Source organism: Anopheles funestus, chromosome 2RL (genome assembly GCF_943734845.2).
Source record: "Anopheles funestus chromosome 2RL, idAnoFuneDA-416_04, whole genome shotgun sequence".
Lineage (NCBI taxonomy): Eukaryota > Metazoa > Arthropoda > Insecta > Diptera > Culicidae > Anopheles > Anopheles funestus.
The window spans coordinates 64,786,927-64,812,627 of NC_064598.1; the positions used below are offsets into that span (position 1 = coordinate 64,786,927).

General features: G+C 38.2%; 3 protein-coding genes and 1 long non-coding RNA gene across 5 annotated transcripts; 2 read left to right on the forward strand and 2 right to left on the reverse strand.

The window, feature by feature from the left end:
- Window positions 1-10,673: 10,673 nt before the first annotated feature.
- Window positions 10,674-11,469, forward strand: LOC125760873 (uncharacterized). The gene is made up of 2 exons (XR_007418058.1): window positions 10,674-10,720; window positions 10,795-11,469. It is a non-coding gene; the product is annotated as an uncharacterized LOC125760873 (long non-coding RNA).
- Window positions 11,470-16,923: 5,454 nt separating this feature from the next.
- LOC125760868 (lipopolysaccharide-induced tumor necrosis factor-alpha factor homolog) lies at window positions 16,924-17,498 on the reverse strand. The gene is made up of 2 exons (XM_049421416.1): window positions 17,322-17,498; window positions 16,924-17,230 (listed from the first exon to the last, which is right to left on the reverse strand). Exons 1-2 carry the CDS (start codon window positions 17,332-17,334, stop codon window positions 16,962-16,964), a joined length of 282 nt encoding a protein of 93 aa, XP_049277373.1. The 5' UTR covers window positions 17,335-17,498; the 3' UTR covers window positions 16,924-16,961.
- Window positions 17,499-19,025: 1,527 nt separating this feature from the next.
- Window positions 19,026-19,785, reverse strand: LOC125760869 (lipopolysaccharide-induced tumor necrosis factor-alpha factor homolog). The gene is made up of 2 exons (XM_049421417.1): window positions 19,666-19,785; window positions 19,026-19,549 (listed from the first exon to the last, which is right to left on the reverse strand). Exons 1-2 carry the CDS (start codon window positions 19,667-19,669, stop codon window positions 19,305-19,307), a joined length of 249 nt encoding a protein of 82 aa, XP_049277374.1. The 5' UTR covers window positions 19,670-19,785; the 3' UTR covers window positions 19,026-19,304.
- A 3,901-nt stretch (window positions 19,786-23,686) lies between these two features.
- On the forward strand, window positions 23,687-25,411 carry LOC125760867 (lipopolysaccharide-induced tumor necrosis factor-alpha factor homolog). Of its 2 annotated transcripts, XM_049421414.1 has the most exons (3): window positions 23,687-23,942; window positions 24,009-24,146; window positions 24,473-25,411. In XM_049421414.1, exons 1-3 carry the CDS (start codon window positions 23,939-23,941, stop codon window positions 24,721-24,723), a joined length of 393 nt encoding a protein of 130 aa, XP_049277371.1. In that variant the 5' UTR covers window positions 23,687-23,938; the 3' UTR covers window positions 24,724-25,411. The 2 variants fall into 2 exon arrangements, with proteins under 2 accessions (XP_049277371.1, XP_049277372.1); XM_049421415.1 differs by lacking the exon at window positions 24,009-24,146 and having other exon boundaries at window positions 23,741-23,942.
- Window positions 25,412-25,701: the final 290 nt, after the last annotated feature.

The window sequence follows — 25,701 nt, forward strand, 5'->3', positions numbered from 1 at the left end:
TATTCGTTTTCGCGATTTTCTAAACTGCGCTCACGTTACCCTACCGTTTGCGTTTCCTTGTATTTGTGAAATAAAAAATAATATATGTAACGCTTTGATTTTAGAACACACTGTACAACACGTGGTGAGATGTAAAGAAGTAAAAACAATGTTTTGCCTTTCAACCCAGCATTTTGTAAATTTTTTTTACATTTGACTGTTCCATTATGGATTCTCATAATTTTGTGGTTAAAAAAAGTTCCATAAACCAAGTGCATATGTGTGTTATAAGAAGGTTTCCTGAATCAAAAGTGTCCCTAAATGTTAATATTTGATAGAGTTCATACATACAAAGAAAAACATCGAATACTAACGTTTTTCGTAGCTGGCAATCTACCCGTTCACAACCAATTCCCAGTGATGTAGCGAGTGACGTAATGCAACTTATAAAATCGAATCCCCAAAGCTGCGTACGCGCGAGAGTCGCGTGTGTAGTGCCGTAATTCAAACCTTCCTCCCCGTATGTGACCTTTAACAGATGGCCACATAGTTCTGGCGGGTCGTACCCGAGCAACACAGCACACTGGTAGCAATCTCTAACACATGCCGACACCACCACACTCCGGTCACATACCGCATTCCCGTGCACGTCTTGAATGCGTATCGGAATTCGATCCCGAGGCCAACCCGGGCTACCCCCGGGGCACATCGACGAGGATGCTATTCGATCCATTCAAACCGACCCCGCGGTTCATGCACGGAAAGATGCGGCATGCTCTTGCGGTGGGTTTTTTTGTCGATGGGTTCGGTTGAGCACTGGGCAAGTAGTTGGGACTTGCCTTGCCTATTAAAGCTTAAATTGTTCTAAACTCTCGTTATTCGTTTCGCGCCGTTTGTATTGGAAGTGAAGAAGAAACAAGCACAGCCATCCATCGAATTAGTAGTGAGTTAGGGAGTAGCATGAAATGAGATGTGGAACGATAGCAGTATGAGGTACCGTTTCGGATCTGTAACGCATAATAATGAAGACGTGACCATTTAGAGTGGGAAATGATTGAGAGATCCCTTTTCGGGATGAAATCTTGCTTCGATATGGAACGTGTGCATGTGTGATATGTGTATATATGTTTAAGTTAATTTATGCTATTTTTATGTATATGTGCTGGTAGATCAAATATTCAGTGCGAAGAATATAAAGTGAAGTCTTGATGATACATCACTACAATGGTGTATTAAGAACATATTCACTTGGCTTAGAGTTTTGTTGTATTTCATTAAAATTATACTTCCCAATTAAGTCGTTTAAATACGTGTAAGTATGTATTTTGATCGTGTTAGTTACACGATTACATTTATCAAATTATTTATTTATTATAGAATAGATATTAATGCTATTTGAAGAATTCCACCTAAGCTGGAGGGATTCATAAATCATAAATATTTTACTTTTTTCCTAACAATGATAATACCATTCTATAGATGATATAAAATTATTGTTTAAAACCATTGACAGAGCGTAAATTATTATAAAATTTCCACCGATGATGCAATCCATCCCGCATGATCGCGATCTGTCTGCTTCGCGCTTGATGTACGCTGATGTGTATTGGTGTGTGATGCAAATTGCATACGTACAGTGCATTCGCGTATTCATTTCGTGGTTCTGTTTACGAGTTAACGAACGAAGCGGGTGCATCAGCATCCACAGCCACATCCACGGGAAAATAGTCGTTTTGTGCAATCGATGCACAACTGGAAACAACTGGAGAATGCAACCTTGTTGACGTCAAAGAGTGTGAGATTCGATACACGTACACGGGCGACATGGCTGTTGTTGACGGAAGTGGAGATGTTTCAGGCATTAATGTGCTTCAAGTCACACAGTTTCCCTGTCCGTATCGTTTGTTTACGTCCCATCAAACGTGCCACAAGCGGTGCATTTTGCACCATCATCGCCGGACTGGGGGAGCAGTGGGCCGGTTGGGATAGTAAAAATAAATTAAATACTAACCGATGAATTCACTTGCGCGTATTCCATAAATATCTTTGCTCGTGTTGTGTTTTTTCTTCTACTTTCGACGATTTGTTTGTATATTTTGCAAAAGACACCCGGATAAATAGTTTGCTGGGCCGTTCGATTTGGAGCATCTTGGCATTAGTCGTAATCAACCGTTGCATAATGCTACAGCTAGTCGGTGGCCCTCCCAAGACGGTCTGATTGGCGACCGCTAATTAGTGCTGACTCGCGAAGAAGCACTCCCATGGAACTGAGGCTTGCCCGTTTGGTGGAGATCTTCGCTGAGCGTTCGTTTTATTTAACGTTTTGCTTGCTTCTTGTGTCGAATCGCGGCCGTTGCAAGATGAAGATTGCCTGTACATATTAACCAAGTGCTGATGCCATCGTGTCATCGTCGGAAACTGGTAAAAGCCGCAGCACCATCCCATACACCACCCCCCCCGCACTATCTCCACTCCTCCTCCCCAATGACCCTTCCGAACTCGGTGCTAATTGCAAGTGTTACACAAGCATTCTTTAAAGGCGACCGCGTCACAAGCATTAATTATCTGATGATTATATTTCAACCAAGAAGCATGCACGAGCCGGGAAGACGGAGTGTGAAGTTGCGTCGGAAGGTCAGTAAAGGTGACGGCATCAACGTAAAGAGGAGGGGTTTTTCTAAGATGCATTTTTTACATTACTCTGCCGCTTTCCTAATGTGTGTTTGTTTTTTTTGCTTTGTTGTTGCATATGCAATTTTGCTAAGAGAGGCAGTTTTGCTAGCAATCTGCCCTATCGAGTTCGTTCTTAGAATGAATACCGATTCGTCCGAACGTAAGTCATCAGTTTGCATTATGAACCGAATGAAACCCCTTTTTTGTACTGAAACACTGTTGCTTAGTCGTTTAAAAGAATGATCTTCCTCGTGGATGGGTTTGTTTGATAACGCAAGAACAAACTACTGGGCTAGAGAACGAATCACCAAGTGTGTTTTTAATTTAAGATCACTTAGCAACTTCGCTGATGATGTTTTTTTTGTTTTCGCCATCATGTCGCTTCGATTGTTAGTTCAGTCCTTCCAATCATTGACCTCACAAACAAATTACCTGTGTGACTTTATCGATCCGTTGGTACTATTCTGGTGGTTGGAATACTGATCCGCTATCTGGTCTTCCACAACAAGGATCCCCCAAGATCTTTCACCAGGTTTGCTGTCCGCAAAAACGCTCTGGTGAACTTTCCTCTGTCTTGTACGTCTACGAGCCCAGGTGTTATGATTTGGGCCTGGAAATTGTCTAATCATCTCTAATCGCCGGCAATCCTCACTAATCACCTCGGAAAAAATCTTAAATTAACAATTTTTTAACAAGTACCATGCATTTGTTCAAATTCTCGTGCCAACCAGTTTCATTTTCACCTTTGTTGTTCATCCTATTGTGATCGACTCCGATCCACATTTTTAATTATTTTAATTTTAAAGTTATCGATACTATTTTTTTAGCCATATTTCGATATTTTGTGTTATAGCTAGAAATTAAAAGATAACAAAGTGGAATGAAATTTTGTATTATGAAAATAGAATGCAATTAATTTTATGTAACATTTGCAATATTTTTGTAAGCTCTTTCAGTTATATAATAAACTCTGGAAAATTGGATGCTCAAATGGGCTGGTCATATCACTAGAATGGCACCGGACAACCCAACAGGTAAAATCTTTTTAAGATCGACCAAATAAGATGAATTGATGACGTTGAAGCATTCGCTACAAAGGTCAGGATAATAGATTGACTGACGATGGCACCCGACCGTGAGCGTTTCAGTCGGATAAGTAAGTAAGTAACAATTGGAATATTTTCAGTACTCTAAATCTAAAAGAATCTCTGTGCAAATTCGCGTATTACAATAGGCCGAGTACAATTTTCGTATTTGTTCTGCTCTCTTTGCGCAAAGGATATAATTTAAAAAACAATCTTTTCATAAATAAAAAAATGGAAGAGATCGCTTGTTGATCATCGTAGTATTTCTAACTAATATTTCTTGGTCCTAATTACACTTGTTTGAAAATTATTTCTGTACGATATGTAACATTTCATGTCTAATTTAAATAAAGCAATAAAATCATCAAAATACCATAACACCTAAATTTATTATTAGTTTCATACCATATCTCCATGTTATGCAAAACATTGTGTTACTTATAAAAATCACAAAAATATTGTTGAAAAATCGGATTTAACCCAATGAAAAAAAAGCCAATGGAGGCGCATGGTACATTTGCTTGTCAATCTTTTAAATTGCACGACGATATGTTACACATTTTGCCATCCGTACCCCGAGGGATGGAAGACGGTGCATAGTCACAAGCGTTTGCACTCGGAACCACCCTGTCGATCGGTGTGAGTTGATTGGATATCGGAGCAGGAGGCCAGGTACGTGTCATGCCCTCGTAAGACTGTGAGCAACAAAAAAATATACGAAAAACGGAAAAAACATTGCCGCTTGCGGCAAATGTAACCGTGCGGAAAGTGAATTTTTTGAAAAAAGAGAAAAAATCGATAACACCTGCCTAAAAAGATGTGTGTGTGAGAGAGAGAAAGAGAGAGTGAAAGAAGCATAAAGCCGAATGCCAACACCAAATAAAGCTGGCTTGTTGCAGGTTGGACTGGTGCGACGGTAAGGATTTAGTCGTGTATCAGGAGACTCGGTACGCTTACTGCCGGTCGATTGCAAACATCATAATGCTTTTGGCAAACACAACGAAACACTTGGGAGCGCAGGGTCGGTGTTTGGGGACCGTGCGTTTGGTGTGAGTGTAAAGCCAGAAAACATTTCTGCCAGAACTGCTTACAAAGGGTACAACCTGCAGCGATGGAATGCTGTAGCATGGTTTTGGTATTACTGTTATTATTTTAGTATTGCAGATGGAAGGAAAATCTGGAAGAAAATGGTACCAAGTACAGGTGAAATAAAAGTTATTGTGAGAAATGTGGCGGGATTTTTGTGTGTGTGTGTTTTTTTTAATCGTCGTATGTTGCGGCCGATAAGCAATGCGCCATTCTTTGCGTACGGGAAACATGGGTACCAAATCCAGGCAAAGTCAGTAATATCACACCGTGGAAAAGCGATAAACAGTTTCACTTTGATCCTTCGTGTTTTCGATTCATCCATTCATGTTTGTCTTGTTCATGCCGTATGCAGAAAGGCATTCAAACGGGATTTAAGAAACCTTACAAATGGACATCGTTGTAAGTAGGCGTTAAAAAAGAGAATGTTTCTGTTGATGTTTTGCTTTTTATTTTCCGTTTGTCCGTTTTGTAAAGCGTTGCTAAGTCGAATGGATTGAAAAGCGAGGTACACAATTTTCACACCTTGCTGTTCACTGAATAGGAACAGAATGTTAGTCATACGTTCTGGCCGTCCTAATGGAAATAAAAAAAAGGAAACGGAATGTCCATGGAAAGGTCTGGGATTCCCTTTTTTTTTTTTGGGTGCCCTTCTTACATTTCCGCCATTGAAAGTAAACATTTTGCACACATCGCGCAAAGACACAACAGGATGAAACGCAAAATGACGTGTTCCTTCCGTAGCTCGATACTCTTGCATACATTCCCTCAATCTGTTCTCAAGTGTGCTTGCAGCACTGGCACGCTATGAATCGTTGACGAACAGTTTCCAGCACCGTACAAAAGATGGTTTAGAGGAGGCTTGTTTTGCAGCCATTCAAATCCTCCGTGCCAATAGCTCGGAAGCAGCAACCGGAAGCGACGTTGTTGAACGGCTGGTGCGCAGCCGCGTAGCATATTATGATGGAGCATGGCCATGGTTATGCTTTTCGTTTGTCCTCATCCGAAACCGTCCCACTTTACCCCACCGATGAGGTCTCGAACCTAACGGTAAAACACAATACATATGAAAGTGCGTGGAAGTTTTTGAAGTGAAATTTTGGAGAACAAATTACATGGTTTATTAAAAGTTAAGAGACAATAAATTATGAAAAGATAAATACTACAGAAAAACGTACAAAGTATACTTTAATTTATTTTAAATAAAACGTTATTTACTTAATAAATATATAAAAACAATTCGAGCATGCTTAAAATACTCTGAAATAAATAAATGCATTTTAACAATTCATCTTCACCCTGGTTCGAAAACACCACACGTGATAACGTTGCGTGAAGCGACAGGAGGTTCCGTTTTGCAGACGGAAGTGGTTGTAAAGTTTCGCGTCTTTGCTGCGGCAAAGTCGTTTGTGTTGTTGCCCGGAAGCATCGGCTTTTCAAAAGGATTTTATGCCTTTTCAGTCCAAACCGTTCATTATCTTCCATTGTTTCCCATTAACCTCTCGCTGCTATTCACTTGGGCACGACAGCACAGGCACCAAAAGTTTGTAGTTAATTTCATGCTCCGATTGTGTTCCACCGGGTACGGGAATGGGTTTCGGTATTGAAGTGTTAAATCTTGGCAAAATTGAAAATTTCCCTATCATTAGCGAAATCACGCCCGGTTCTTATGTGCAGCAGAGTACCCAGCGTCAGTATTTTCGTAGCTGTGCAAACTTGTTAAAGTTGGTCCAATATTTGAGTTAGTTTTTAATCAGCACAATGCCGACCCCAACGTTCATTGCTACCGGTACCAGGCATCAACGGAAGGAACAAAAGTCATTAAAAAAGCTCACACTCTCACATGGGTTTACGTTGTCATCCCGCCCGAGAGTCCTTTTCGGTTAATTAGCGAACGCGAACGGTGTCCATACGGTTGGTGCACGTTGGTTGAAGATGAAACCCGGCTAGATTCATGGCAAAGATGACGTTGATGATGATGATGATGGTGCGTTGGGTACTGGAACGTGCTCGAGAACGATGCAGCAGGACACAACAAGTCGAAGAGTAAGCCACTTTTGACGGTACGGACAGATGGCAACACACAAAAGTGGTTCCTTGGTTTCGGTAGCAGCTTGCGTTTGTTGAGTGAGAGCTTCCGAGGTGCGAAACGGTGGCAACTGAACATGTTCGCACAAGGGAGCAATATTGCGATTATGTCACGTAGCCATTCGGTTCATCAGGACAGTCGTGTTGTAAGTTGTGTTTTGAAACAGTGCATGGAAAAATAAAGGACCGAAAGATGATTCACACAGCATTGAACCTTTGCGCGCTCGATGGTGGTGCGCATAATTGCCTTTTGATGTACGTTCATCGATGTTGCCTAATGAATTGAATTAATCTATCACGGGGTGTACTGATACCATAGAAAATGACAAAAGGCGCAATAGTATGGTTAACATTTTTTTTTTATTTTTTTTTATTAAGTTTTCAGTATATACTAATTGAGCTTGTGCTGAATTTAGTAAAATGTGTACAAGGGATTTTCTCCTTGTGTTTTGTCTTATCCCGGACGTACTCATATGCAATTTTGAGCTTATGAATATTGCCGGTTTTCTTTGGTGTTTAGTTGTAGAATTTTATTGAATTGTTGTGTACATGGTGATACGATAATATGATTTTTTTTTGCTCGGTTAGAACGTTCTGGCCGTTTCAAGATTTATTTTACCAAGTAGCAGGATAGCCAGTTCATGCTACGGGGAGACGATCCGGATGGGATTTGAACCCCAGTCCTGCCGCGAGGGCCGGCGTCGTTTATCACATACACCACCGAACTGCCCCATGATGATATGATGATATACCATCATCTCCTGATATCCTGAGGGCGTGTGAGATTGTAACAATCAACAAATGAGATTAAAAAACAAGACAAAATATTCTATCATGCCTTCCACCTTTTCTGAGGCTGTCTTTGGAGGCTACTGCTACCTTGTCAGTTTAAATATAACACTCTGAATAAATTGAACAAAAGACAACACAACAAATAACACAAAGAATAGAATGTAAAAATTGAGGAAATTAGTGAATGAGTCTCATGAAATCAAGATCTCTATAAGCCAATATTTTGCGGATCGGAGTACCCGAGAGCCTCTAATTCCACCTCATACAACAAGAAAGTTCCAGTGGTTTCAAACTCCACCCAGGACCATAGAAGATGGTTCACATCGTGGAATCCTAGACCACAACCACACACTTTAAACGAAGCCAGCTTAATACGCTACAGATGTCCATCTAATGCAAAAATTTGAAAACATTCTGATAAATGAATGATCAACAGAGAGCCCTCCAAATCAAATCGAGTATAGGAATTGCTCGAATTCATCCGCTTCCCATTAAATTTTAAATAATGTTATCTAAATTTTTTCTCTTCTCAGTTATTATATCTACTATATACTGGCTTACTAAATTTATTTTCGATAGTGAGAATGTAACTTGTGGTTTGTGTGGTAGAGTTTTGGTAAAGTTCTACAAAAGATTCCTAACATCAAGTTAGTCTGGTTATTCGCTTCAGGTCATTCAGGTCACAGATCACCAGCCATTAGACAGTAAAGGTATTTGAAGTCGACTAAATGCAGATTGTAGTGATAAATACAAATATTGATGAACATTTGTCCTGTTGTCCAATTGTGTTCTTCCGCTTTGCTTAAAAGAAATTATCAAGTTGTTTAGCTTGTAATTATTTTACTTATGTAATAAAGAACTCTCTGGACTTCTCTGTACATATTTCTATTTCTATTCTTAATAAAACCTTGTTTCTAGTGAGTTAATGAATTATAATAATGAGTTAACTTTTCATCTCTCTCTTTGAAGAGTTTAACACTTGAGTATGTCGCTAGTAGTCACAGTGTGTTTACTTCTTTAATTTCAATGTACTTATTCTTGTTTAACTTATGAGTTTTACAACTTTATAAAAATCACTATGAGTTAGTCATATCGCAACAAACTTTAGATGCAAGTTGTCTGCGAGATTTCACTAACACTTTCATTCGGATTCATGAGGTACATCACTTCATATCATCATTACTACTGTTAGAAATTATTCATCAAATAAATACAATGCAAAATATTATCGTTTGGTCAATTATATTTGTGTAGATGCACAACATAATAGACCTGGAAAAGTGGACAAACACCCGCACTAGAATCAATTCAATAAATTGGTTTGGCACAAAAAAGTGCCGCGACAGATAATTTATTGACCAGTGAAAAGCGCTTGAGTGGGAGTTTTGCAAACGTTTCCTGTGGAAAGGAAATTTGCAACTTTTCCGATACACCGATCAACTGGACTGTGCGTCCGGAATGTCCTCGCTCAGCATTGTTCAAATCAGGTCGAAAAACACGTGCTAGAAAACAGTTTCGCACACATTGATACGTGATTATATTGGTCCCGTGCCCATCGCTTCCGTGCCATACTTCATCGGTACTCTTGGTCAGGATGGTGTGTCTCCGTTGCGACATCGAAACGAAACCGATCGATTGTGCCGCTTTCGTGGCACAATTGGAATGGTCATAATTTTTATCCTTAAAATAAATGATAAACAGAGCACACGGAAATGGTTCGATGGGAAAAATGCAGCAAAGCGTCGAACGGTAGGTGTTTTCGAGTTGCACGAAGCTACAATTTATCACCATTATTCCACACACCAACCCGATCGATGGCAAATAAATTCTTTGTATCATATCGTGCTAACCGTGTGTGTGAATGGGGGGAATGAGTCGGGAGGCCATTGGGAAACGGGTGGATAGAACTAGAACGAATTGAAATCAATTGAAAATCCGAACAACAGGGATAGTGGTCCGGCATCACAGTTGTGACAGTCAGGCGGTGTCCTTATTTTTTCGCTTTGGATCTAGCAAAAAACTGGAACTTTACCGTACATCTCCGAGCGCAGAAGGACAAATAGGACGAACGTGAAATGGAATCGAATGGACGAACGGCAACACTAAAGTAATTGCCATCGGAGAGACATATGAACGTTGTGTGAGTTTTAGCTTTGCAGGATGACTTCTGACGAGTGGGAACTGTCCCTTCCTGTTTCACCTTTCCACGCGCCTTTCTTCTCCATTTCCATCGATTCTCTACCGAACACTCGCGCAAGATAGGGTGTGTTTGTTGCAGCAAACCGGTTGGTGGTGGTTAACGAACCGTATTCGTTTGTCACATTTTCCACCCGCTCCGGTGTAGTGGTGTCGTTCACTGCGGTGCCCGTAAGTAGGTCAACAGGCGGGTGAGGTTCCCGGATGGGAAGAAGTAAGCGGGCTCGTTTTACATAAGGCACAATTTAACAAAACGCTCCTTCAGTCGCTGAAAATTATCTCCATTCTCCGCTTCACGCGAGGTTATAGGTGAAGAACACACCGAGATCGTTGGTACCGTGTTGGGGGGACGAATGAATTCGATCGATTACATAAAAAGCTTATGGCACGAACACACCACTACATGCGTGGCACGTGCTTCGCTGAGTCAGCTTTCCCATTTTCCTGGAATACAGCTGGAAACGGGGAAAGCGAAGAAGCGGATGTGGTAAACGGGTCGCGGTACGGTCGGTTGCGCAACTTTCCGTCGAGCGCACGAACACAAACACAGCGAAGCATCGATTCAAGCACAAAGGTATGGCCGTTGTCCTCTCGGAGATGGTGAAAGTCCTTCCCTGGTTCGTTTGCCCTTTTTTTCTGGTACAGGAAATGGGTCGAGAGCGCATGTGCGCACTCACTCACACCACCATCAGTTGATGTCTTGCTGTACGATGTACAGCCACATGTGGTGGTTGTGCGCGTGGCCAGCTTTGCAGTTAGTACTGCTGATGGGGACATTCCCAAAAGTATCGGAAAAGAGTTCTCACCAACACACTGTAGCTGTGAGGACAAAGGAAGGAAGAAAAAAAAAGCTCTCGTATTATTGATCCACTTTTGCATGTCAATATTCCAGCAGTACCGTGGCAAGGATGAACGAGCCTTTTTTGGAGCTAGACCTGCCATCATCTTCGTTTCTTTTCGCCCCAACGCGCTGGAAAATCTTCATGGTGTTTGTGTGTTCCCTTCCCGTGAGGGTGGCAGGCCCGGTGGGTGGGCGGCAGTGACAAATCAGAAGAAACTTCCAATGCTGTCCAATTTTCACACCCCTTTCCTGCTAAAAGCTTGCTTGAACGATGAACGATGGGTCGGGTAGGGATAGAATGGAAGGGAGACATTAGAAAACTTGATTATGTATTTGGAAGTTGTGTTTTTGTTTCTTTTATCAGCACGCTGTTTTATTAAAATTTACTGTCTTGCGATTCTTTCTTGCAGAAACAGTTGGTTGGTGGTGAATTGGGAAGAACAGTGAAAAAGCATGCAATGTTCAACAAGAGCGCGAAAGTTTGTAGGGTGGACGGGTAGAATAAACGGAAGAGAGTGAGTAGCTGCCAATGGAGACGCCCGGTGGTTTATTGGACCGGTTCGAATGGGAAGCAGATCGAGTTTAGATTAAAGTTAACACAGTTCCGTAAGATAGCAATGATAATGCGTTTTGGAGTGTACACTCGATTGAATTACGATTTGTTCTTGGTTGTTCTTCCGCCTCGAAAGGTATCAATTATTTTTATGGATCAATAAACTCTCCTGACAAGCCTCTTTCATTCTGGTGTGTTTTACCATCGCGCTAAGTGCACGTAAGGTATAACATGCAATTAGAATGGCAGTAATAAGGCGCTCGGTATCGAAAATGTAGCAAGAAAAAAAACGCTTTTATTCATCATACCAATACAATTAAATTATCATGCCGTTGCGAATTAGTTGCAATTTGTTTTACTTTAGATGATTTACGCTTTTGCCGTATTAACGAATTACTTGCATTGTTTCATTAAAAAAGTCATGTCCGCTTATGCAAAACAGAACATTTTAGGAAAAAAGATATTTCTAATAATCCTATGTTTTAATTTACGTGAGCAAATGTATATTTATTATTTTCAAAATATTATTTTGAATCACAGCGTTAAAATTAAATTCTATTTCTTGCAAAAGAAACTGTAAAAAATTGTTAGGTGAACAGTGTTTTAGGTGAAATTTTGTGTATACATTAATTGACGTGTGATAATTTATCTAAATAAGAAAATAAATGTCTCATACTTCAACTTTTTTATGCATGCCTTAAAAGCAATGTAATTTGCGAGATAAAACAAGAAGTTAAATGATTTCTCTAAAAATGGTAAGCCATACAATTTTCAATAAGAAACAGTAGCTACAAAAAGAAACTTACTAAATTGAAGTAAGAAAACAATATTTTGGATGCCTGCGTCGAAATGGTTACAAAATCAATAAATTATTTTAGGATGATTACAAACCACTGTGCAGACGTGAAAGCTTTCATGAATGAAATACTTTCATCAAGAATAGCCACTAGATGTCGCTACAGGTCTTGTTTCCGAAAGCTGCATTCAACCCTTTGCGCTCTGTATGTACATTGCCGAAGGTCAGCATTTTCTCGATGAGAATTTAGTGAGTTGGGGACACAAATATTTTCGTAGTTAAATTCAACTTTACGGCACTATTTTAATCAAATCATAAATTGATTAAAACTTGCTTAATTTGCAGTTGGTATGAGTTATTATTATTAAAGTGCAAATAAATTTGAATGAATGTCAAAGCCGAACAGAATGTTGATCTCATTCTGCCCGTAATCAGCATTCAATGACTTCCACACCACCCACTGGAGTCGATGGAATGCAATCGTTCACACTTATAGGAACCTCAGTCACCCTGGCTAAAGGGAGACTTATTAGAATCGTCCCGCAAAGGAAAAAAAGAAATTGTGACTCACCGTTCATAAACAATAAACATGGCGCAGAATGCATTTAGGAAAATCCATCAGCCGCACACGAATAATATAAAGCACAGAACGAGCCTTCTAAGCAAATCAACCTATATAACGTCCAGCAAAGCGTATAGTACATGCAATTCTCTGAAATGATCAACTGATCAGCGCTTGGCATGGATGTAAACAGTTGAAAGCGATACGCATTGAAAATTCACGGAAATATACGAAGCCATATTTTCAAACGTTTTACGATGATATTCGTATTGTGTGATGAATGTTAATAAGGCGTGCTTAGTGCCAAATCGTGATCTTATGTATAAATATGCAATTTATATAGTAAGACATTAATGTCATTTACTTTCACTTTACATACAAATTATAATAAAGGTTGGTATTGGCTTGAAGATTCTTTGAGTCTTTCGATTAAATATGTGTCTTGGAACCACAATCAAAAATAACATAAATTATCTGCTTGTTTAATGCTGTTGCACCTTTTTTAAATTATAAAAATTATTTATTTCTCATTTGCTTTGCCATGGCATAAGATCCAATACGTTTAATAAACAATACATGATTTTATCATATTTGTGTTGTTTTTTTTAACAATTTTTCATACAGCAGTTAGCTATATTTTTATAACTTTGTTCGATAAATGCGACTGCTGGTTTTGTGAACGAATAACGAAAATGAATAATTTTGTCGCGAGAAGTCTAAACAGAAACAATTGCAAACAATACGATAGTATGTGCGATTGTTGAATACATGACAGCATTAAGTTTCTTGTTTTGTTGATCGCGTCTGTCTGTCCATTTGGCCCGACGTTAACGCATCTTCAATGTGCCAAACTTTAGCGCCGGTACACACCAACGCATGTTTTGCAGCGAGGGCACCGATGAACGGTGTCGCGGCAAGAGGTGCAGCAATATGGAAGACAGACACAGGGCCAGCATAAGAACAAACACAGCAGCAAAGCGTAGATATGCGTTTTGGTGTTTGACTGAGGTTCAGTCGTTGTGACAATGTCGGCTTTGCAAGATGGACAAAAAACACGGGTCGGCTCTGGGCCAGTTGCACCTGACACCACATAAGTAGTTGGAACGAAAGTAGCTGTATAAAAAAACAAATATATTTCGATTTTAGTTACACTTTTAAACCAACAATCACTTAGCACTGCGACACCACTTTATACTCGAAACTAACCCATTTTAGCTAACGAAGAAATAATGACGATCGTGTTCAAATGAGGAGCAACAGTTGCGATCTCTTGGAGCGATGCAGATCAACTGAAGTATTAAAATTTCATTGGGACTACGCCTTTGTCAGTGAACACATACATATTACACAGGGTTGTCGAGCTCAAGTACTAACGTTGAAGATTTTTTTTTCTTTTGATACTTTCAACAGAAATTATTTAAGCTTTCACATAATCCAGAAAATGAGAAAGATTCTAAATGTATCATAAGATATTTTTCTAACTTGAAAAGAATCCCGAAATGGCTTTTGCCCTTTGAACTTGAAACCCCTGTACAATGTTTTACTCATACATCAGCATTACGCACTAAGCCTCCCTGAAAAGTACTTGAGTCAGAGATTCTGACTCGAATAAATTTTCTGCTCTGTAATATCAAGTTCACAATGGAGGAACAAGATTAGCATTCAATGGCATACGCTTTGAGCAGTAGAAAATGATCGCGTTAAAATCTATTTCCCTAGAGTGTTTGACCGTCAATATAATATAATCGAGAAAAATGGACTCCATGTTTCAATGAAAATCAACCAACAACAACCGATGTGTTGATCTTGAATGCGCTCTTTTGAGTTTGTGTTTGTTTGTTTTTTTTTTTTAATTCAATACCAGTGTACCAAATGGAATCGATTCTTTCGTTTATCATGAAATGAGCGAAGTTACACCGTGCTAGGTTGATGATGTCAGAAGTATAATTAGAAATGGAGAGCAGTAAACTACAGTGCCATAGTATTCATAGTCATATTTCATACTATTTCATTCAAGTTTTTCAAACTCATTCGTTCACTTATACATATTTAACAAAATGCAACACATGGAAAACCAACGAAGCAATCCCGTTTATGCAAAACCGAGAGAGGTTGATTAGTGATTTTTTTATGCGTAGAGCACGTAAAAGCAAGCAATACTTGGGGTAGCAGCAAACTGCCATAGCGATGCGTGTTTAAATGTGAGCGTAAACAAAACGCGTTAACTCCGAGCGAAACCTATTATAGAAATGCGTGAACTGTTTGCGTCTCACGCTGACCTACGTTCTACGGAGAACCGGCGTTCCCAGGCAACAATGCACACGAACCTGGTATTTTAGCGCCATTTTACTGCACATGTCTATTTCTTTCCTTCATATAGCTGCTGTACTTTACACATCGGATATCCGCAGAATGTAGTATCGCTCGGTTCTTACTTCCGGATGACAAGTGTTCCAATGGTTATAAAGTGTAAGTATTATAATAATTGTAATAACAACAAATGTATGGTAAAATGTTTATTGCTTTGTATTCACAGTCTAACAGTCCAACACAGTTGCTATCGATAACATAACCAATAGCAGTAACTAGGACACCTAGTTTATTGAGAATAAGAAAAAAAGTTGAAGATATGTATAAAAGTGATGTTCTAGAAAATTGTACATATTTTAGTATTTTCTAAGATTACTCATTATAATAAAGTTTTTGTTAATTTTCATCTTTAGTTTTAGATTTAAACCTTTATACACTTAAAAATATTTACATATCAAATTTACCTTCTTTTTCTCATGTTCAGTTATTTTCTGTACATGTTGTAGATACTAAATCAGCGATGTATGTAAAGAAGATCTAAAAAAAGAGTGTTAAAAGTTGTGAACTGCGAGTGAATTATTCTCCAAAACCAACTCTTGCAGTCTCGCTCTCTCATTCCTATATTTTTTCATGTGTATGGAAACTACTCATAATTTTTAATGATTTTTAAAATGAGTAAACGCTTTGAACAAAAAAAAAATGGGGATCTTATTGATATGTTACAAGGAGCGTTTATATGTTTGATATGTTTAAAATAAGCGCAAAAATGTGAAAAATCATACAACATGTATTATATTATACGCTGGAACCCCGATTATCCGTGTTTATCGGGACTCAGGCCTTGCCGGATAAGGAAATATCACGGATAATAGACAAAACTCTTTTTATTGATAAAATTTAGTGTTTAGCATATAATGGGTGGACTCTTTTTCCTAAAGCAAGTTACACTTTTCAAAATAAATCTGTTCTTTTTGGTTGAAGTTAAGCAAATTGCATTATTTCCTAATGAGGATACTATTTCTGGTTATCATAGGTTTTGCAGTTAATATGTCAATTCGCCTTTGGAACTCTGGAATTTTCGAGCTGCACGGTTAATGGGACAGCCAGATAAAAGGATCCAGATAATCGGCGCTCCACTGTACTCTTCAACTTTGTTAAACATCACTTTTATCTATCTCTTAAAAAAATTCACTTTTTTTTAAGAAATTAGGTGTCATAGTTGGGACTGTATTATGATATCAGTAAGTTCATGTAGTTTATGCTTATATAGTAAACGTTCTCGATCCGTCGTGGACAAAACTAGAAGTATGAGGATCCTAAAAAGATATGTTTTTGACAGGAGTGTTAATGTGTTTTCCTGCTGTTTGAAACCTTGAGAATGGAGGAATTCAAAGGAGGAACTGGTGGGGCATCATTGAATTGAATACCAGTTGCAAAAGGCAACCATTATTGATTGATTGTGCACGTAGACTTAGGAACTGTCGCCTGGGAACACCCGTGTAGACGGTGTATGCATAATTATATTCTATCACCTAAACCATTGCACTTACCAGACCACACACGGCATAAATAAAAGGAGTTTATTCGTTTATGGTTGGAAAATTAGTAAATCTTCATAACTAAAAATTTCAACAACAAAAGAACTATATTGTTTTTCTATAATGAACAATATTTGCTTAGTAAACAAAACCAGATTATTATTAAAACTTTATTTCACTTCTTTTGTGGTAAAAAATAAACAGAACATGTTGTTTTGGATACTTTATTTAATAAGTGCGTCATAATTCATACGCTGTTAATATTTGTTTTTATAATGATGAAAATGAAAGTTAGTCTAAAAATTTTACTTTTATCAAAGCTATAAAAAACATAATAGTTTTCGCCAGAAAAGATAGTAATAATTCCCAGCGTACATTTGTTGAATATGTTTATGGCAGCATTGAGTTCTTTTTTTCAATGATCGTTGGTATCAGTTTAATGCATCTGCAATGTGCCAAACTTTAGCGCCGGTACACACCAATAAATGATTTACAGCGAGGGCACCGATGAACGGTATCGCGGCAAGAGGTGCAGCAATATGGAAGACAGACACAGGGCCAGCACAGTGCCAAACACAGCAGTAAAGCGTAGATGTGCGTTTTGGTGTTTGGCTGATGTTCAATCTGCGTAACGATCTCCGCATGGCAAGCTGGGCAGATAACTTGGGCCGGTTCAGGTCCAGTCGTTGCTGACACTACGCGTGTAGCAGGAATGTAAGGAGGAGCGGATGCTTTAAAAAAAAGAGAAAGCTTGGTTATAATAGCACTAATAATAGAAAAATACACTATGCAGCACGATGCACTTTATAACCCTAAACTAACCCATTTTATCCATCGAAAGCTTAATGGAAATCGTGTTTCAATGTGAAAGAACAGTTCTGATCTCTTGGAACGATGCTGAATAACTGACGTGTTAAAAATCCTGCAAGTCTTTGCGAAGCCCGTCTCATTGTGTTGATATTTTTCCTTCCAAAGTACTGGAAACAGCGATTCTGACTGAAAAGAAGATCTGTTCTGGTATTATGAAGTTGAATGTGGCAGAGAGAGACAAGTATTCGGTTTCGAATGAAGAAGAACGGAAACGAAGGAAAGTCGAATGGCATATGCTTAGAACAGCAGAAAAATGATCGCTACAATGTGTTCCTCCTTTCCTGAAAGTGTTTGGATGGCAGTGTTTGGATTACAATCGGGACCGACAAATTAAAAACTAGCGAATGTGGTCGTCCACCATAAAGAATCAAAACAACCAACGTTAACCAATAAGTTGATCTTGAATGCACTTTCTTGAGCTTGGTTTTGTTTATTTAGATTGTTACGCAGTTATATTATACGAAATGTGCAGTTGCACTGTATCGGATTGAAGGTGTCAGAAGACATACTTCAAATGCTATAAGAATCATATTTAATACAATTTCACTGATATGCTTCTAATTTGTGGTTTTGCATGTGTACGTTTTCTGTGGTTTTGCAAGTGATGCTGTTTATGATGCGTAATAACTGCGTCAATTGAAAGTTATTTTCAGTAACTTTCCAACTGACAAAGTTTATTAAACGGTTCAATCCCAAAAGAAAGATTTGAAGCATCATTTAGTAAATGTTGTCTGTGTTGTGTGTTAGTAAACAATGTTATCTATTGAGGAATAGATACGTGATACTATCAACAAAATGGTCACCACATCCATTCTAGCAAACGTAGCAATAGTGTCCACATTTAATACCTTCTTTACATAGTAATAATAAACATAATGATTAATATTAAAACAAATTGAAATCGCTTGAAATATCCTAATTTTTCGAACAGGTAATTAGTACTAATTGCTCCTTTATTTCTACACTTACCATAAACACAAAAGAAAAGTTTGATAAAAAATTGATCAAATGTTAAAGTTCTGTTTTATGAGTTATTCCATTAGCAATAAATAAATTTTTTATATAAATTTTTAATCAAAATGATGCTTTGAGATTTAGAAAATAAAGAAACTTGTTGGAAGTATTTTTTTAATTTGAGAAAAAAATAACGAAAATCTAAAACAAAATTTATGAAAACGGAAAAATTAGTTAATTATTGCGCTTTTATGTTAAATTCATGCAGGCGGAACTAAACAAAACAAACTTCTTTACATAAAAATTTGCTAGCATTTTTTTGTATTTACTTATCAAGTACTGTGGCTATTTGGCGATGTTACTTAGGCCTAGCCTTATATATCTTAAATTGATTCCATATGAGTCGTGCATGGTCAAGCGCCATCATCCCTTAAATGTAGATAAATGTACCTACCTTTCTGAGGGGTGAATCAACGCCTTCACTTCACATTAATTTGAGTCTTCCACTGTGGCGGGTTGTTCATTTTGATTGACATTTGTTATATCATCATTCAACTCAAAGAGACAGTCGTAACAGCCTTATCACCTTCCTATAGAGTTAATTATTATTCTTGAAAACAAATTGAAGCTATCTTCGAACAAACAACTGATATCGGAAGCAAGAGAATTCGGAAATTTCTAACGATTTTGAGAACATAAATCCATTGAAAACAATTTATTTTGCGGTGTATCACATAAGGTGAATGAAGTATATTTGTATAAATTCAGATTTTTTTCTAACTTAACGTAATATTTCCCCGGTGCAGTTTCGTTTTGAATGCATTATTGTGCACATTTTGTTTGTTTTAAAAAAACAACTTTGTTAAACAATCACACAACTAGGCAATTAAATAACTAACCCCACGTTATTTATGCTGCAATTTTCACTTTTCACTGACGCATTCTCACAATGGTTTTGCTTGCACTAACATCGATCGTCCTTCAATGTTTGTACGAGCCGATGAATGTGTTGCATCTTGGACAGTAATGGTTGGCGTCTCGGCACGATTTGCAGCAGTACGGTAAGCATAAACAGGGCCAACACACGATCCAAAGCAGTAGGGCGCAGGCGTGAGTGGATGTCGTCGATTCGTGCTTCACTTTCGTGCGTACCGTAGCATGGCAGGATGGGCAGGTGATCGTCATTGGGTCGGGGCCGACCTGTGGGTTCGTCACTATGATGGTAGCTGCGGGTGTGGAGAAAAATGGTGGTGAAAATGTAAACAGTTTCAATGCTACCGGTAAACAGATGCGCTTGAAATAATAGCAAAAGCTCGCTTTGGTGGTAGAGCGGTGTACTTACTCATTTTACGTTGTGCACTTGGCGGTAGCTTTACGTCAACTAGGTCGTTTGACTGTAAATAGCGTCTGTTATATTGTACGGCAGGTTAACGTAGGTTTTCTACCAACTACCTAGCGCTGTATCGTATGTTTGCTTCACGATCCATTGCATTGCAAGGAGGTGGTTAAAAGCGCCCTACAAAAGAAACATAAAAAAGTTCCTTCAAATTAGATGCGTGCAAACGAAGAGCACCTTTGTGAAGGGAAACTAACTACAAACTGTTCAATTTATTAATATATTTTTAATAGTAAAATAAGGCCAAGCGGCATTACGTTTAATAAATTTGATTATTGATAAATTTTAATAATACGTTTTATTCATAAAACTATTATTTAATTTTATGAAACTATTTTTTCCATAACTTTTCTCAATAAGCAAAGAAACGTAAAACCTTAACGTTGTGATAACCAACTCAAACAAACGCACACTTGCACGTTACCAAACAGGCTTGGTGATTCATCTTTGCCGTTGAAAGAAGATAGTTCTCACGGCGCATTGTGATAAGGGCTATCAAAATACGAGCATTGGGGTGTTCTACTCTAAAAGCGTATTGGTTGAAACCTTTCAGTGCAAAGATTTGCTCTGTGTGAAACTTTTAATTAGTCACTTCGCATTCGCCAATGAGTCATGTCGTTGATTACTGAATGTACTGAATTTGGAAATCATGCGTGCGTCCACGACGGGTAAAAATATTTCACGCGTTAATGTAAGCAAGTGTGGAGGATGTTAAATTGGAATTAGTAGGATTGAACGTTTATACATGACATTTCTACATTTGATTAATTGAATAACAAATTAAAGCTCATCTTCTATGTTTTCCTACTCGACATTTATTTATTAACATATTATATATACATTTTTCAATATCCTTCAACACTCCTATGAAGAATACTATGCGGCTGCAATGCACACTTATTCTGGTCAACGATCCCTCAACTGATTTACATGTTCAGAACAACTGATTAATGCTTTATTATAAATGAACAAGGGCAATATTATGTTTTTAATTTATTACCCGTGACCTTAAGGTTAGGTTTGATTGGAAACTTAATCTTCGCATGTACTTTCAAGCTGTCATTTGAAAGGTTAATAGAATGCTAAGGTTCATTATTCTACCCCTACACTGTCGTTTGTTTGATTGATTCTCAAGTTCAATTTTACTTTGCACTAACCATATTGTTTAATGACATTTATCTGGTATAATACATAATAATTAATTTTGTCGTCAGAATACATTAATCTGAAAACAAAAGCTGTGAACAATTTTTTTTCATCCGATGTGTTTTAAATGTTGTGATTTTAAATACTTATATCTTCTTAAAATCCGGAGATTACATTACACCTACAGAGAATTACATATATTGTACATATTTTGCGCTTAATACATCATATAACGTTAAAGATCCTTAAGCTCAGAAGAGATAGGTCGTTAAATCAAAACGAAATGTGTTCATTATTTTAAGATCAGTAGATTTCAACAAACATTTCTTAAGATTACTATTATATTTTGGAAGATCTTGTATACACTAGATGGGTTACATGGAGCGTGATATAACTATAGAATCTTTTTTTTGCGAAAAAAACTAAACATTGAAGAGATAGGTAAAGCAAAATTATAAAACAAAATCATCTGAAATAAGAGTTTTTAATTTCAATCGAAACTGTTGGCCTTTTAATTAAAATGTTTCCTTCTAGATGGGAACTCAAACGCAAAATATTTGAGTGTTCGATATTACTTAAGTTGAAAGTTGTTAAAATAAAAAAAAAACAGTACGGTCATGCCGTTCTACACGAATAAAAAAAAATTGGAAAAATTTAATTTCTCAAACGTGAAATATAAAGTGATAAAGCTAGCTGGATTCACAAAGCAAGAGAGTTCATCTGGTGAAAAAATAAAGTATTCGAGGGCTTAAGAAGCTTCGGAATTTAGTAAAGTAGTAGAATAGTATTTGCTATGAAATTTATGTAATAAATGGGTAGCAAAAAATTAAATTAACAGTTTGCCTTGTATGGATTTTAAAGCGATTGAAGGGTAAAGTAATGCAACCACCTGCGAGTGTTCGAGGGCGAGCCTGATCATCGCTCCCGAGGCTTAAGACTATAGACTTTAGTGATGGGAACTACGGAGTGAAATTTAGAATAAACTCCGACTACGGAGTTGGAAAACCGAATTCGACTCAAACAAAATCCGGCTTGGACCTCAAATTACTCTGGAGTCAACTTCGGAGTCAGTTCCGGGTTCAGCTCGCGTATTTCTCCTGGGCCAAAACCTGAATTGCATGAGATATCAATTTCAATTTCTGTATTCCTGATAAATGCTGAATTTTTCGTAACTTTCAATTGGTATTGGTATTGAGTAGTAAGGTTTTGACACCTACGTTGTCATCGATTACTTTATTTAAATAAATTTCTTACTGCCGTTCATATGTGGGAATACGTCCTGTGCCGACTCCGGCATGACTAGGAGTTGGATTACAACGACTCCGAGAAAAAACATATTTTATCCATCACAACTATGGTTGCAAGCACTTGAGCAAAGATTTAAAGTTTTACACCGCATTTATAGCTTTTTTTTGTTAAACGATGCAAAATTTCCTTGCTTAACCCAAAAGATTAGCAGTTGCAGCCTTCCGAGACCACTTCGTTTGAATTAATTTCTCAAAGACGACTATTAGTCGCATATTAGTCGAATTCTCCTTCATGAATTCTAGGTAGGTTTCGATAGGTAGCGCCTAGATTATTTAATTTTTATTTAAAGATATAAAATAAATTTGTCAAATCTCTATAGGTATACGATAGGTATACGAATTTATAATTGAATAATATTTATAAGCACCTTGAAGGCGAATTAACGAAAACATATTATTAAGGAGTTAGATAAAACTTAGTTTTAAATAAACACAAAATAAAGTAATTCAAAAATGTTGTAAAGTTGCCTTTTGCTGTACTCACCAAAACCATAGCAAAACGGAGTAAATATAAAGTACGGCCATAGTAATTGATAACACTATTGTGTGCCTACAGATAACAGGCGGTAGTATAACCATATGAGAATGTTAATAGCAGCATGTGGCAGAGAGCAAATGAGCAAAAAGTTCGTTGGTGTTAAGATGAAGGTTGCACATGGAAATCCATTGCGGAGGTTCACGTTTTAAGCGGAATTGCAACGTATGCTTCAAGATGATAAAGCCTTTACGAGACTTTACGCGGAATAGCCATGTTCTGTTTAGAAGAAACCAGCCAAGGGTACAACCTACGCAGTCAACCATTGCGGATGTACGAGAAAGCCAGTTGTGCTTCCCGTTACGCGTTTTGAAACGGAACGAAAGTATCAACAGCGGTTCTTCGATCCATACGTTTGTAAAGGAGACCTCATAGCATCATGATCGCATTAGTCGACGGAAATTCTGTGACAAATCGGAAGGGTCATTGCTACATGCGTCCGATTTCTCAATGACAGCTTGTTTCTCAATGCTTTTTTGCATTGCTCATAGAAATAAATGTGTTTTTCACAGGCGATATTAGTGAAGAACACAAACCAGAACTGATCGAAATTAAGCTAGTTGTAATTTCAATGTACGAATAAATAATCGTACCCATTTCTATATATACTGCCCTCATCATGCAACAGTACTAAAGGCTATTTTTTTATATTTTCGAGCTATGTACATAAAATACACATGTGTAATGTACTAGGTGTAAATGAATTAATCGAGCTAGTAAAACATTTTGACTGCAGCAAGTCACTTTCCACATTGAGCTGACTACCAGCTCATTTCTCGCACAAGCTTCTAACACAATCGAAAACACGCATGTGTTTGGATTTGTGTCACACTCGCAAATCAATGAATCATGAAACACCCAACTGCGGTACAGCAAATACAGTCGGTTAAATATTCAACCGGCATGAAATGCTTTTGGGGACGGGGGAAAAAAACTAACCGAACATGCAATCTTATCATTCTTATCGCTTGTGATTATTTCACTCCTGGACTTGCACACCCCATAGCTGAGCACCCGAAGCTGTCCGGCTGGTAAATAATTTAACCGACAAGAACGACAATATTTCCGACGCCTTTTCATACAGGTAGCACGCAGGGCGTCAGTTTGCCGAACCATTTCATTTGGGGAAGTTGACATTACCAGCCTGTGGGACGCTTGACTATTCGCTACAGCAGTTCTTGACCAGTGCGGTGTACACACAGTGTTGGAATAGTTGGAAATAGTGGAAATCATGGGTGAGTGTAGAGATGTGAACATATCTGCCATTTAATTACGCCCTTACTAACAACCGTTCGGATCAGATGGAACGGGCACGACAGATCCGCCGCCGTACGATCAGATCAATCGTCCCGTGGCGGCTGCCTATCCCCACCAGCAAACGCCAACGGCAGATCCGTTCAAGTCCGCTAACTTGCACACCCGGGAACCGCCATCGTTGCGTAAGTTCCGTACACTGAATCGTGTATGTTTGTTCGTTTATGGAGTTGTGGTTGGGATTGTTTGTTGTTGGCTTCGTGAGAGTGAACCTTACTCCTGGATCTCGCCGTGGAACCTGCCTGGTCGTAGACGTGGGGGATGCGCAGATCTGGTCACAGACCTGTCGGTCTTGTTGTGCTCTAATCCTGTTAAACAAAAAACGAAAAAAAGCTCTTGCTTTCGTATATCGATTTGTAGTTTTACAGTAAGGCAGACATGGAGTACTTAACATTATCCTTTTCTTTTGTTTTCGGTACTGAACGATGATCGCCTATTGCGAACGCTACAGAGACCACAGTGATCGTCACGAGCCCTCAGGTTGGTCCGGATCCGACCACCATCATCTGTCCGTCCTGTCGTGCGACGGTGGTAACGAGGCTGGAGTATGAAACCACCACCAAGACGCATTTGTGTGCCGGTTTGTTGTGTCTGTTCCTTTGCTGGCCATGTGCGTTCGTGCCGTACTGTTCAACCGCCTGCCGAGATGCTAACCATTACTGTCCGAACTGTGGATCATTTATCGGCACGTACCGGAAGTAGAGAACGATGATCGATTTTACTATTACGTTATGGCAAGCTTAAAACCATTCTTTACACTAATGTTTGTGCGTGTGTGTGTTTTTTGTGCTTTGTACGTAAAAGTGTACGCACTGCTAATGACTCTTTATCAGTAAATATCGTGTTGAGAATTCGAAATCGTTACCCCAAAAATAATGTGAACCGAGAAGTACAACGAGGCGCGAAATCAAACCAACATTGCGACACGTTTTGTAGATAAGATAGGGAACGATACGAACCAGCACGATAGCCACAGTACCAATGGAATACGAAATTTGCTACATATTTTAGGTTATGGTTAAATTTGGCAAAAAAAAGAAGGCTTCAATGGATATTTGGAAAATGAAAATCCGTGGTACTATTGTGAATGTAAACTACCATTGATAGTAGTATCCTTTTAGGTAGGATATCAAATTAGTCTTACATTAAATTGTATTAAAAAGTACTGGAACAGCTCCGTCAAGTATCATTCTTCAGAAACAATCAATAAACGAATGTTACTAAAAAAATAAATAAATAAATAAATAAATAAATAAGCTTGTACAATTTATCACAAAGCGTTACGGGCTGACAAATTTGCTTACAAGACTTATCATGCGTGAAAATAAATAGAAATCAGCGTTCCAACATTGTGTGACATCTGTTTGTAATAAATGTAAAAGACCCTTTACCCACTCGGTGATCATAAATCAATCGTTTCATGTTACACACCGAAAGTCACAACGTCAAAAGCATTCTTTGTTTTGAAAACATGTGGTTTACACAAAGTGTTAAGCATACAATGTTGGAAAAATTTCAGTGCAATATGATCCTGCGTCCAGGAACAGAACTGAAAGTGGAAACAAAACGTACGTCTCATACTGCATCTCAAGTGACTTGTGCGATCCAAGACACGAACCCGGCGACATTTGTAAGGTTCCGTTTATGATTTGATTGTATGGAAAAAGGTCACCGAGGTTG

What these genes read in the sequence shown, in the direction of transcription:
- LOC125760867 (XM_049421414.1), top strand. An exon ending in CCGGGAACCGCCATCGTTGC is followed by an intron (nt 24,147 to 24,472) that starts GTAAGTTCCGTA and finishes CGAACGCTACAG; the next exon opens with AGACCACAGTGATCGTCACG.